We start from the raw sequence: 15,000 nt of genomic DNA on the forward strand, positions 1-15,000 counted from the left end.
TTGTTAACATTTCCCCACTTAATATGATCTATGTTTTGACCATGCATGCATGCAGATTATGAGTCGCCTGTTTGTGTACTTTTTTTTATACATTGTTTTTAATAATTTTGTTGAAATGACTTTTTCGTCTGAAAATGAATTGAAACGAAATGTTTGTATATTAAAAACATTTGTTTGGGGAAAAACAAACGCACAAACAAACGATCCAGACTAAGCAGCCACAAAGCATTACTTGGAGCTACCAAACGTAATCAACTACTTTATTTTTATTACACTTCAGGGGAATGTGTAAGGTTTGTTTATTGATGTATTTTAACTAATTCGTTTTTGAAAGGGAAATGTGTATTACTTTGCTGTGCCCTGTTGCATGATATAAAGTATTTATTGTGAGTGTGACAACAACAAAACGACTTGTTTTAGAAGTCGCAAACTGTTTATTTTTCGTTTAAACGTAAGCGGGATTTGTGTGTTTGTTTGTTTGTTTGTCTCGGGGAAGAAATGTACATGGCTTCATTCTGCATGCATGGTTGGTACCAAGAATGTTATGTGGGTGCAATAACAGTCAACCGCTTGAGTGAGTAATCTGAATGATTTTACCTCGATGCGGTTGGACTGCCACCGCTCGCCTGTCTCGTCTTATCTCTCTCTTGCCGTTACTGTTACCTGCAAGCCACGTGACACTAATTAATTCATTCTCACCTTAATGCCAAACGATCCAGACGAGGGCAGCAGGGGGGATATTAGGCGAGGGGGAACACCCAGGTACTCCCTTGTATTGTTTTGTAACTTGTCCATCAGTAGGGGCTAAAGTTGATTACCATTACGAAATCTGTGGTTTTTCCTGATAGAGCTCCTGAATTTCAAATAAGGGGAACATTTTCAAGACCTATACAAAAGTTCCCTGAACTCACAAACAAGTTTTATTATTGCATAAAGTTTTACATTTCTTCGTTCTGTGAGTGGCACCTGTCATAGTTTTGAAAAACGATATTTGAAAGCAAAAATACAACAACAAAAAAACAAAATAATTATGGTGTTATGCATGTATTGGAGCCAATTATGTTTTAAGCAACCAGTGCCCGATACAAATAGCTGGATAAAGTAAATGCCTTGCGTATATAAGAAACGCAGACAGAAAGAAATAAAGAAGCATTGTAGCTTTTAAAGCCTTGTTTACTTTGCAAATGTGTTGCAAATAGTGCGTTTCTGTCTTATTCTTCTTATCTTTTTGTCTTGATTTGCTCTCTCTTTCTTTTTTTGTTCTCTTACTTTTTTTCTGTGTATTCCACTTACAAGTATTTTAGCCGTTTATACTTATCATTATCTTTGCATATGTTCTCCTTTGTTGCTTTTTTTCTTGGTGTTGTTATAAGCTGTTTGCTACAATGAAGTTATGGTATCTTAGGAATTTGACAGTATACCATCAGTTAACAAACCTTGTTACACTGTTGAGCCTTATACAATCGAGGTTAATTTGAAAGTTTTTTTTTCTCAGTTAGTTCTTGTTTATTGCGTACTATAAATTATGTCAGAATTAAAAAAAAAGGTATTGAAACCTTTTAATTTATTTATGTGTCGCAGATCAGAATAATAAATTGTATACAAATTAAGTGACAGTCTCTCGCCGACAACTTGAATGCGAAAAATAAAACTTTATCTCATGGGCCTAAACGCAAAAGCCTGAACACAAATAAAGACAGTGACAATAAATCGAAATTAAAACAAATCAATATGAAAGATGTTGTCTTGTTGCATTTCACTAGGTAATTTTAGTTTTCCTTGTTCTTGTTTATATTACAGGCGTCTCTTCCGCTTTAAACTTTTGTTGTTGTATATGTTTGAAAAGGGATTTTCTCAGATTTCGCAAAGAAGATGTTTATAATTGAAAATAAACCCACATTTCAATAAAGGGTAATCTCCCAGGACTATATGATATTGCCTTACCTAACGTTACCTTTCTAGATAAATGAGGTGTTTTTTTTCTTTCCGCATGTGATTTGTGTCTTTTGGCAGATGTAATCGGCACTATAAGTGAACGCTTCGTTCGAAAAATATGTTTTGTCAGATAGGACAACTTAACTATCCAAGACGTCTCTTCTCGACTCTGTCTCCGATGATGTCTTCAAGAAAACACCGTAATAAAAAAAACAAATACGCCATGGAAACGTTCCCACACTTCATGTATGCTCCCGATGAAAGACAAAACAGAGTTTAGACAACGAAGTTTGTCTTGGCGACATGGTCATACCAGTGGGAAATCACTTGTAATGTCACACCAGGGCTGAGAAAGTAACCAACTGGGTGGGAGCCATCGGCGAGGTCGGATTGGTTGAAGGCACAAACGACACTTTGTTTAAACCAGTGCGACTCCGCTGCTGGCTCCCATGCAGTCGGTTGGTAACTTTCTCGTGCATCTCGGCCTAGGTTTTGATATTGTATTTAAGTATGTGACTTGCATTGTGTTTTGTGTTTTCAGACGGATGTTCCCGCCGTTCAAGGTGAAAGTCACAGGACTGGACAAAAAGTCCAAGTACATCCTTCTGATGGACATCGTGTCGGTGGACGACTGTCGCTACAAGTTCCATAACGGCAAGTGGATGGTGGCCGGCAAGGCCGACCCCGAGATGCCCCGAAGACTCTACATTCACCCAGATTCGCCGTGCACGGGTGAGCAATGGATGCAGAAAGTCGTCACTTTCCACAAGCTTAAGCTCAGCAACAACATCTCCGACAAGCATGGATTTGTGAGTATACCTGTACGTTGCTAAGGACCAAGACCATTGCATGAACAATACCCGCCGAATGAATCGTGACGCACTTGTTTTTTTGTCGTGTTCAAACTGTTGTAAAATACGAATAAAACGGATTTTTTTTGTAAAGAAAGAAAAAGAAAAGAACAACTTATGACCTTATACCTCGATGCACAAGTGTGGCACGTTACTTTTGCCGGGTACTGTTCACGTATTTAAAAAAAATATGATCTGATTTTTTGGTTTTTGGGAGTTTGAAGCTGGTTTAATTATAAGTTAATCATATTCACAAGGATTTACGAGGTGATGTTCAGCAAAACTGTCTCGGATAAACACCAGCTTGGCAATAAGATACTAAATTGTGAGAGTAGCAAGATTTTTGTTCGCATTTTTTTTGTATACAATTTCGGTTGGGTAGTTGTATTGTTTGTGATCTGACTGGACGGGATGGTGATGTGGCTGGTGTAATATTAACGCTTTTCCCCTGTGATTTAAGTTGTTTACAGAACTGGCCTAAATGAGCAGCGACATTTGATAACTGCTCGTGTTGTCTGAAATGTATTTGTTTAATTGTTTTCATTATGCTTGTTTGCTTAGTTGTTTATACTGTTGTTGTTGTTGTTGTTGTTGTTGTTGTTGTTGTTGTTGTTGTTGTTGTTGTTGTTGTTGTTGTTGTTGTTGTTCTTCTTCTTCTTCTTCTTCTTCTTCTTCTTTCTTGTTGTTGTTGTTGTTGTTGTTGTTGTTGTTCTTCTTCTTCTTCTTCTTTCTTTCTTTCTTCTTTCTTTCTTTCTTTCTTTGTTGTTGTTGTTGTTGTTGTTGTTGTTGTTGTTGTTGTTGTTCTTCTTCTTCTTCTTCTTCTTCTTCTTCTTCTTCTTCTTCTTCTTCTTCTTCTTCTTCTTCTTCTTCTTCTTCTTCTTCTTCTTGCATGGTCGTGTATTTGTTTTCCGGCTTTATTCACTTTTCTTTTGTTTTAGTTTACATCTATCACATTTCCATTTTTAAATTTACATTTAACGCGATCAGGACGTTAACTCCGAGATAAAAGTTTGAAAACAAAATATCTGATAGAATAAATACGCGGAGTGTGCCCACTCCTAAACCCCGTGAAAAGAACGCAAAACCAGCCAAACTTCAACACAAAGGACAACACACGGGAGGGAAACAACACAAGTATTTGCTCTTCGCGAAACATTAAACCTTCGGCTCCTCCTGTGCATTAAAACCGTTTTCCTTGGCATTGATAGGTATGGTGGGGCGGACCGAAAGTATATGACCAAACACGCGCGGACTGTCGTAAGAGCATGCATTATTCAAGGCACCCATCGATATCCAAAGTGTTTACCGGACTCGCAGCGTGTTGATGTACATCTCAGTTTTACAAGCACCAAAACACTTCCTGCTCCGCCATTTCAGGGATGTGGGGGGGGGGGGGAGTGTGGGGGAAGAAAAGACAGAGGACGAATGTAGCGTTTCGCCCAAGATGCTTTCCCTGTTGGCCGTACGTGATTATCGCGAGGTTTTACGAGAGCCATTTTGCTCCCTGTATCGATTTTCTCCCTCTCTCTCTTTCCCGTTCTTGTTGCTGCCGGTAGTGATAGGCCTGGCTTGCTTTTCGTGACGGCCCTGTCATTCCCTCTCCTCCTATTCTTTCCCTACCCCGCCCATTTTTATGCATATACTTTACTACTTCTTCTCTATTTTGCTTCGATCTTTTGCGCTAGATTGGAGTTCTTGCTGCATTTTCTGTTGGCGTTTACTATAGAGTTTCTTCCCCCTGGCGATATTTATGTCATATCCCTATATTTTTGCATGCTTGTTTATCAAGGAATCTATTATGACATTAATGTGCTGCTAGGTCAATATTTACACTGCTGTTGTACACTTTTTGTTCTTTTCAAATCTTTATGTCAAATAATTAGGCCGCGCATTTATCTGTTTCGCAACTCAACCCCAGTCTGTTTCGTGTTAGCCAGCGGTACCTAAACTAAACACTCCTGTGAGAGGATATACCATCAAATCAAAGACACCTTTTGTAAGAGTAACTATGCCATTAGTTGAACGGGCACCTGCATTGAAGGAACATTTTTGGCTAATCGCGGTGAGAGTTTTGTCTCAGGAGAGTTTGCATCGCGTTCACAGCCTGATTTTTGTTCTTGATATAAATCCTATGCAGTTTGAAAAAAACGAGCTTAAACAAAATCAAACCAGGCAGACCTTCACGCCTTCGTTTTCAGTTGAGGAGCTCATTTCAGATTAACACGCCATCGCGAAGTCTCCTTTATTGTGGTTAGCGCACATTCGAACATTGGGAAATTAATTATTTCCAGCGCAATACAGAGTGCACTGTTTGCTCACGCACAAGGCCCCTTTCAAACTTCCTTATAACTATTCTGCACCACCTAGTATGCAACATCCTTATTAATTTTGCACAGTTCTTCCGCGTGTGAACGATTAGACTCACCATTTCAGATCTGACCAGGGTTTTACACGGGATAAGGCCATCCAAGTGGAGGAATGGTCTTCTCCCATGTACATTCCTGACCAGAACTGTTTTCACGGAAGGACTGTGCCTTTAACCATCCTCTAGCTTGACATTCGTCTTCCTTTGAAGTCTAAAATAGATTAGGCGAAGTCGTCTTCGCGAAGTCCACTTCATCAATCTGACTGGACGAAGCTTTTGAAACAAAAAAGTAAAGGCTTCGGGCTCAATCAAGGACCGCCTGTACCCTTACCTACGACCACCCCCCCCCCCCCCTCCTTCCTTTTCTCCGCTTCCATCCCCCACCCCAAAGAAAAATACTGTCTTTTATGGTGTGCTTTCCTCGTTTTGCTCAAACAAAATACGCAAAGAACCCACGGATCACGTCTTCAGAGCTTCGAGCGAAACGCACCCGAGAAAGGCGACACCCGGCGTTGACGGCCATTTTGCAAATGGCGCGCCTCGTTTGACGCCGTCTCGCGAGCAAGGACGGCAACTCTATCTGCGACACTTGCCCATTAGCCTTCGATTGTCGCCCTTCATGGCAGCTCCCCTTGTCGTCTGCACGGCGATGACGTCGATAATCGATGACAACGACGGCGGCAAAACGTGTGGCGAGGGAGAGGCAACGCGGGAAGGGTCGATTTGCCGGTCTGTGATGGCGGTAGGGTTGAAACTCGATCGTGTGTATATATGTGTTTCTTTTGGTGGTTTGCCGGACTTTGGGCCCTAAAAGCGGGGGGAGATTTCAGCTATCTGTGAATGTTAATCATATAGAATGGCGAAAGACCAATAATGGTCGATGCTATATGTGCACTTAATTTTGTTTATGTCTGTCTGTCTTTCTTTATGCCGAAATACCCGGTGAAAACTGCAAGGATGTCGTCGTCCCGTATCATGTTCTTAAAATAAACACAAGCTATTCCACTCTGTCAGGTCCCAAGTCGTGGGTTCGAATCCCACTAAGGTCAATATTTATTCGTATGTGTGTGTGTGTTTGTGAGTGTATGCAGTGTAACACACACACACACACACACACACACACACACACACACACACACACACACACACACACACACACACATACACCTTTACCACCGCATGAAACATTTAATTCCTGCCTCTGTAGCACCATTAATTGTGTCCACGCCTTTTTGTAATTCATGCGTATTATGCCGTACATTATCAATACACTAAACCTTAGAGCTCACTGAGCCGCACTGAGTACTTAACGCTAAATTCAACTGAAGTGGCTTACAAACTCAATTAAATGTACACACCATTTTTACATTTAGTCAAGTTTTGTCAAGTTAAGGTGTGTGTGTGTGTGTGTGTGTGTGTGTGTGTGTGTGTGTGTGTGTGTGTGTGTGTGTGTGTGTCTGTCTGTCTGTCTGTCTGTCTGTCTGCGATTCAGACTAAACTACTGGACCGATCTTTATGAAATTTGACATGAGAGTTCCTGGGAATGATATACCCGGACGTTATTTTTATTTTTTCGATAAATGTCTTTGATGACGTCATATCCGGCTTTTTGTATAAGTTGAGGCAGCACTGTCACACCCTCATTTTTCAATCAAATTGATTGAAATTTTTGCAAAGCAATCTTCGACGAAGGCCGGACTTTGGTATTGCATTTCAGCTTGGTGGCTTAAAAAACAATTAATGAATTTGGTCATTAAAAATCGGAAACTTGTCATTATTAAAAACATTTTTTTTCTAAACGATCCAAAAACAATTTCATCTTATTCTTCGTCATTTTCTGATTCCAAAAACATATACATATGTTATATTTGGATTACAAACAAGCTCTAAAAATTAAACATATGAAAAATATGATAAAAATTAATTGTCCGAAATCGATTTAGAAAGAATTTCATCTTATTCCTTGTCGGTCCCTGATTCCAAAAACATATAGATATATGTTTGGATTAAAAACAAACTCAGTACGCTAAAAAGAATAGAGATACAGAAAAGTGTGTTATCCTACTCAGCGCGACCATTACCGCACCATTCTGGCTTGTCGATTTCACTGCCTTTGCCAGGAGCGGTGGACTGACGAAACTACGAATATGCGGTCTTGGTGAAAAAATGCAGTGCGTTCAGTTTCGTTCTGTGAGTTCGACAGCTTGACTAAATGTTGTTATTTCGCCTTACGCGACTTGTTGTGGTTTACTTTAGGGCTTACACTGACATGTGCAATAGATACACATCTCAATAAATTCGAACCGAACACGAAATAAGATAAATGTGCCATGTGCCACATTTATGTTGGTGGTCTAAAGTACACGCACACACTCACTCAAGTTCACTGTTGTGTCAAAAACTTCCGTCTACCAGTTTACACATAAATGAATGAATAAATATAAAAGTAAATAGATAGATAAATTAGCAGTTATGCATGTCCTGAGAGTTACACCAACGAAACAATCGTGTTCATAACGACATTCAGTGAAATAAGTAGGGCAAGGAAGATCTAGGACTCTGGAGAGGTGCAGGCGCTGGTCACAAACCTGAAGCCAAACCTATAATATACCCACAATACTTGTACACAATCCTGTTGCACAATTGTAACAACCTCCCCTATCGTAATATTGTCAATAAACAATAGGTCTGTTGGTAGGTCACCCTGTACCCGATTCACGGTCACCGCCACCCGTTTTATTTCGGAGAGAGGGTGACGCCTGCCTGTCTGGGTCCGTACGCTTCAACAGGCAGAGCTGACGTACAGGAAGTGACAGTTTCACAGCCAGGAGCCGCCGTTTCGTAGCCGCCAAGACTCATGCCTGACGCCAACTGAGAGCCAGAGCGTGAAAACTGGCACCCGTTTCTGACCACCCGCCAAACCCTCGATTGTTTTTCTCTCTCCCGGTGTACGGGTGGATACTGGAACCCGGGTTTTTAGTGTTGAAATTGGAGTAAACCCGAATGGTAGAATTTGGACTAAGTCATCAGTCAGTGTTATTACGTTTGTACATTGTATGGAAGACGGGTTGACTGGAGGGGTTTGCTCTGAGGAATGGTGCTTTTCTTTGCAGACTGAATTGTTAGGGGGTCCGTGTCTCCATCTCTGTCTCCAATACGCGCTCGCTCACATGCACGCACGCGCATTCACGCACGCGCATTCATGAATCACGTACCTTTCTCTCCCTCATTCCATCCCTCTCTTTCCGTCAGCGATCGACATTTGCAAGAACACCAAACAAATGTAGCACTACCCGAAGAAGACTTTAGAGGAGGCGTCTTAAAAATGTGATGCTTTATTTTTCACCATTGCACGCTTGCATATCAAAACGTATGTTTCCATGAAGGAGAATCTCTGGGAGAAATATCATTTTGCAATGGACCGTCGATCGCTGATTCACGACGAATCAAACAAACGCTTTCTTTAAGAAAACGCTTTCGCAAACAGGCCCCCCTTTACTTGATTTCGCCATCGAGTTCTCATACATGCAGCACAGCACGCTTCCACCAGAACCGTAGCGTAAAATATATCCAGACCACACATCATCTGGTGCCAATTCTGCCCTAACACCGGTTCCGTTAATCCCATGACCTATTGTCTATCGACTCACCTGAGTGGCTCGCTGACGACTGGCGGCAGGATGTAGGTGGCAGCACCGATCACTTGCTCGCCCCTTGGGGGCGCTCGAGCGGAACATGTCGGCCCCACGGTGAAAAATAATTATCTACCTGGATGACTGTGTTGGTTGGAGGTTTTAGCTCTTCGTAAGGTGTGTATGTGTGACTGAGGGAGAGAGCCGCAAGAGTTAAGAAGTCTTGTTGAGTCTCATGTCATTTCATGGTTCCGTTACCAAAAGCAACACTGTTTCGTGATGTTTTTATTCGCATTTGTGTTCGTTTCTTTGTGTTCCCATCAATAAGTGGGTGGGGGTTCAACAGTTTTAATAGAACAGGGTTCTCACTCGCGCTCTCTCATGCTCTCTCTCCGTCGCGATATAACCTTCGTGGTTGAAAACGACGTTAAACACCAAATAAAGAAAGAAAGAATGCTCTCTCTCTCTCTCTCTCTCTCTCTCTCTCTCTCTCTCTCTCTCTCTCTCTGTCTCTCTGTCTCTCTGTCTCTGTCGCGCGCTCTCTCTCTCTCTCTCTCTCTCTCTCTCTCTCTCTCTCTCTCTCTCTCTCTCTCTCTCTCTCTCTCTCTCTCTTTGCGTTATATCAAGTTATAGAAAGCTGTACGAAACCAGACCACCACCACCATCAACATCAAAATGTCTCAATGCAGTGTATTATAAGACAAACAGATAAAGCGACCAAACTCTGGCTATTGAGTCTCTGTCCACCGATTGTTTAGAGAAAAAATGCAATCCCTTTGTATCTCTTTATATATGATTTTTCTTCGGAACGAGCCAATTGGTCCTTGAAGAAGAAACGGACTCTTCTCTTTAAATCGTCATTATCAAAAGACACAGGCAGTTATTTCAGCAATATAATTATATGCTAAATACTTAACCAGTCAAACTTTCTCTATGCAGGCGAGTTCAAGAGCAAGCATGTATTTCTGCTTTATTCACACTAAACAAACGGTAAACAAGTTGCGTAAGGCGAAAATACAACATTTAGTCAAGCTGTCGAACTCACAGAATGAAACTGAACGCAATGCAATTTTTCAGCAAGACCGTATACTCGTAGCATCGTAAGTCCACCGCTCGTGGCAAAGGCAGTGAAATTGACAAGAAGAGCGGGGTAGTAGTTGCGCTGAGAAGGATAGCACGCTTTTCTGTACCTCTCTTCGTTTTAACTTTCTGAGCGTGTTTTTAATCCAAACATATCATATCTATATGTTTTTGGAATCAGGAACCGACAAGGAATAAGATGAAAGTGTTTTTAAATTGATTCCGAAATTTTAATTTTGATCATAATTTTTATATTTTTAATTTTCAGAGCTTGTTTTTAATCCAAATATAACATATTTATATGTTTTTGGAATCAGAAAATGATGAAAAATAAGATGAACGTAAATTTGGATCGTTTTAGATTTTTAATGACCAAAGTCATTAATTAATTTTTAAGCCACCAAGCTGAAATGCAATACCGAAGTCCGGCCTTCGTTGAAGATTGCTTGGCCAAAATGTCAATCAATGTGATTGAAAAATGAGGGTGTGACAGTGCCGCCTCAACTTTTACAAAAAGCCGGATATGACGTCATCAAAGGTATTTATCGAAAAAAAGAAAAAAAACTTCCGGGGATATCATTCCCAGGAACTCTCATGTAAAATTTCATAAAGATAGGTCCAGTAGTTTGGTCTGAATCGCTCCACACACACACACGCACAGACAGACACACACACACACACATACACCACGACCCTCGTCTCGATTCCCCCTCTATGTTAAAACATTTAGTCAAAACTTGACAATGTAAAAACGGACTGTCCCATCCATCGATTCGTTATCTGAGGAAACAGACAGCAAGGTATCTGTGCGCTAAATACACTAAACCCTAACTGACCCTTATCTATAAATGCACAGTCCTTCCTATGCATACGATTCGGCTCACCATCTCAGCTTTGCTTTAAGATAAGACCATCCCTCCAATTGAAAGCATACAAAAAAAACCCATTTTATTTATTAAGGAGATTTCTATAGCGCATAACTATATTATAAAAGCACTATGCACATCCTGCATGAATTCTTCTTGTGATGAGTTGGAATGTTTTGATCAACTAATTTCTTCGCAGACATCAGTGGCAATCTGTGAAATCAATTCTTCATGTTGTTTTGTTTCACTGCAAAAGCCTGCATGGCAAGATCTGATATACAGGAAGCTAAATCGTTTACACGGGAAGGGCGATGCCTTTAACGAGTCGCTGTCCACCAAAACACAGATAGCCGCACAGGTCGTGAATCGTGGCCGAAGCCGGTCACGAGTTGACAGTTGGCCAGCGCGCACTGATTACGAGTGGCGGCAGTTTAGCACGGGTGTAAATAGATGAATAAATCTGCCGCCCCCTCCTCGCACACTATAAAACAAAGGTGAAGTGCTTGGGGCGGCCATGGCGCCTCTGGTGCCATATTTTCTCTGCCACAGACTTGCAGAGCAAACATAGCTGACACCGGGTGACAGTAGCGCTCCTGATTTACGCACGTGCACAATGTGGTATGGGAACACAGCCTGAGGGGGGTTAGGTTGGGTCTGTTTTGTGTGGGTCCAAAGTGTGTGATTTTGTAGTAGAGGTTATACATGTACTATATAGATTTAGAAGCTTTCTGCATGTGCGTGACCTTCGTTAATTACTATTCAAAGTTAGGTTAATAACGATGTAATCACAGTTTTGTGCTTTTACTGTTTGGTAATACTCCAGTTTAAAGTCGTTTTCTTGTGTTAAGCCATGTTTAAAAGACCCATTTTGTTTATCGGAGTCAGATTAAAAGTGATGTGCGTACCAAAATGATGAAAATGGTATGCACGTAATTACCTATTGACACCCTGGCCTGAACAGTACAGAATGTTGTTTTGTTTGCCAAAAACATACTGTTTGTGAGAGAAACTTGACAACAAGGTCGACATGAACCGTTTTTGAGTCACTTGAGAAAAAGTGACTCTATGTAATCGGTCAGTGTTAGTCTGTCCGTCCGGCCGGCCGGCCGTCCGGCCGGCCGTCCGGCCGGCCGGCCGGCCGTAGACACCACCTTAACGTTGGACTTTTCTCGGAAACTATCAAAGCGATCGGGCTCATATTTTGTTTAGTCGTGACCTCCAATGACCTCTACACTTTAACGATGGTTTCGTTGACCTTTGACCTTTTTCAAGGTCACAGGTCAGCGTCAAAGGAAAAATTAGACATTTTATATCTTTGACAAAGTTCATCGGATGTGATTGAAACTTTGTAGGATTATTCTTTACATCAAAGTATTTACATCTGTAGCCTTTTACGAACGTTATCAGAAAAACAAGGGAGATAACTAGCCTTTTCTGTTCGGCAACACACAACTTAACGTTGGGCTTTTCTCGGAAACTATAAAAGTGACCGGGCTCAAATTTTATGTGAACGTGACTCCCAGTGACCTCTACACTTTGACGTCTGCTTTGGTGACCTTTGACCTTTTTCAAGGTCACAGGTATGCTTCAGGTATGCATTGTGTTGTGAATAGCAATTTCTTCCTGTCCATCTGATGCCTCATATAATATTCAGAACTGCGAAAGTGACTCGATCGAGCGTTTGCTCTTCTTGTTCATGAACGTATTTGCTTCTCAGGCAACAAAGACAATTACGAGTCTTTCATTTTCTGTGATCGACATGTGTCAACGCTTTTCTGACGGTAAAGCACTCGTCACCTTTCTTTCTCGATCTTAGTCCTAGAATCACCACGTCCTTTATGATAAACCCCTGTTAGTCTTCAGAAGTACCCAAACGCCGGCCTGCTGTCTGACAGCATAACAACCATCCACAGACCAGCTAAGTCACCTTGATGACTATTGTTAGTGACAGGATTTACACTAGGAGTTAATCAGTGTTGTGACTAGTTGTGACTTTTTCACAAACTTCTCTGACTATTATTTCGGTTTGCCAAGACACAGCTATACCACGCGCCCCCTCCCACCCCCAGTCCTCAGCCTTCAACACCTGCTCTTTTTTTATGCATCTGCCTTTGTGGTCAACAAAGAAGAGAAAAGTGTGGTGTGATCTTTGTGGTGTAGTGACCTTGATGGTTATATTTCTTGACAGTGCACACAGGATTACTTTTAGTTCCAGGTTGATGGGCTCGAAGTGACATTCGCTTACATCTCATTCACTAACTAGCTTCTTTCGGTAGTACTTGGTCACACGGAATACAATCGAAAGACTGCTGACAGAAGAGAGAGAGAGAGAGAGAGAGAGAGAGAGAGAGAGAGAGAGAGAGAGAGAGAGAGAGAGAGAGAGAGAGAGAGAGAGAGAGAGAGAGAGAGAGAGAGAGAGAGAGAGAGAGAGAGAGAGAGAGAGAGAGAGAGAGAGAGCAAACAAATCAGAGGATGAATAAGAACAGCATGCTTTAGGGTGAAAGATATACTAACCCAAAATAGAAATCCAGAAGAGGAGGAGGAAGAAGAAGAATTAAAACTTGCCCAAATGATCGTACTGAACTATTAGAGTGGGTTTTTTTAATTAAATATTAATGGTTTAATTGTCCTCTCAGTTTAGACAGACATATTTCTGCCTCTTGTATGCACGTTTGCTTTCCGTTATTGATGGCCACTCCTTTGATTTTGTTTCGTTTAAAGTGTTCTGTTTCACGTGCTATATTTGTATAATGGTCCCACAGGATATAAGAAAGGGAAATGAAGATACAGATAATCGCTTTTTTTTAACAAGTCTTCACAATCTCCAAATAAATTGGCAGGGAACGAGGGGAAGCGCCAGCTTAGACGCAGCGGCGACACCGTGTAAAATACTAAATCACATACGCACACACTTAATCCTCTTTCAGGTGCCCCTCCCATCTTATCTGGACTCGTTAAAAAGAACCTTCAGGCCAGTCAACGCTGGGCAGATAAATCGTGAGCAGGTTTTTTTTATGGAGCGGCGAGCCACTTGAACGATCTTTTGGGCTCCAGGATGAAGTTCCGTCAAATCCACTTGATTCTGAGTGACTGTTGGCGACGAGCGTTGAAGACGTTAAAGTGGAGTAGCCTCCCCGCCTCCAAGTCGTATCTGCTAGAGTTACACGCCCCTGCCGTCATGGCGACTATACGCCAGACCAGAGCGGGAAAATGTTACATTACATGGCTTAGACCAGTGTAGGTTGGAATTGACGCTTTGTGGATTTATCTTGTTCCTGGCGGATATCGCTCATTGTAACTATCTTTACATCTTTTTCGACTGGCGGAGCTAATTTCGTTTCCGAATGTTTGGGAGTGTTCTTACACAAGGCATTCTTGAAGGTAGTTGGAACTTGTCCAAACATAGCTTGCATTGTTAACGTGTCGTTACAGCTCTCGTCGTATATCTTTTTCCCGATGTATTGCTCTGTCAGCTGTGCAGTTTTAGAAGCTAAAATTATTTGAAACCTTTTTGTCAGTAAACGTGCTTACGTCCTCTTCTCTGAGCCAGTTATATTGAAACCTGAGCTGATGGTGCTTTGAACTTTAACAAGGTTGAAATTATTAAACTTGCGTTTGCGGTGATTATTTCTGTCATTGTTTTCTCACTTTGTTCGTCTTGACGCCCAAGCTCATTAAAAACGGTGTCACAAAAGTGTCTTTGGTTGAAATCCTTTTGTGTTCATGGTTGGTTGATCTGAGATTGCCAGTTTGCGGGTCCAGGTTCACTAATTCTGTCCGAACATGTCCCTTTGTGAATTTCCTGAAGCATGAAAGAATCTGTAATTACTTGAGAATAAAGACCAACCACTAGAAGAAGTTTCCATTGACCGTCAAACTCATGCCGTACATACCGTTGACGCCAGTAGATGATAATGAGATCAAATCTGTCACGATCGTCATAGGTCCGACGAGTTAACAACTATCACTGGTACAACTTGTTTTTATAACGTCCGCTCAGTAGTGTTCGTGTATTTGTGAAGGGTTGGAGCTCCTTTGTTGTGTAAATAGCTTGGATTTTTGTTTTCACTGCTTCTTTTGGGGGTTCGCTTTGATAGAGGGAATCCACCGGGTAAGATACCCCCTCCCCTCGCACGTGTTTTTCATTGAGAATAATACGCAGTCATTCTGGATTTTTGTAACATTTATGTTTTGTTTTTGGTTTTGTTGTAAAGTGTTTATGATTGTGTTCTATTCCGTCAATGGCGTCATTCTGGTAATGATGTTGTTAT

At 41.4% G+C, this 15,000-nt stretch overlaps 1 protein-coding gene across 3 annotated transcripts in view; it reads left to right on the top strand.

The window, feature by feature from the left end:
- LOC138975845 (T-box transcription factor TBX2b-like) overlaps positions 1 to 15,000 on the top strand; it is a 53,919-nt gene that overhangs the window by 12,492 nt on the left and 26,427 nt on the right. For 2 of the 3 annotated variants that reach the window (XM_070348606.1, XM_070348607.1), the window contains exon 2: positions 2,477 to 2,756. In XM_070348606.1, coding sequence (XP_070204707.1) covers positions 2,477 to 2,756 — 280 coding nt within the window. The remainder of the gene's footprint in view (positions 1 to 2,476; positions 2,757 to 15,000) is intronic. The other variant, XM_070348608.1, reaches the window with a different exon arrangement.

This window comes from Littorina saxatilis, linkage group LG9 (genome assembly GCF_037325665.1).
Source record: "Littorina saxatilis isolate snail1 linkage group LG9, US_GU_Lsax_2.0, whole genome shotgun sequence".
NCBI lineage: Eukaryota > Metazoa > Mollusca > Gastropoda > Littorinimorpha > Littorinidae > Littorina > Littorina saxatilis.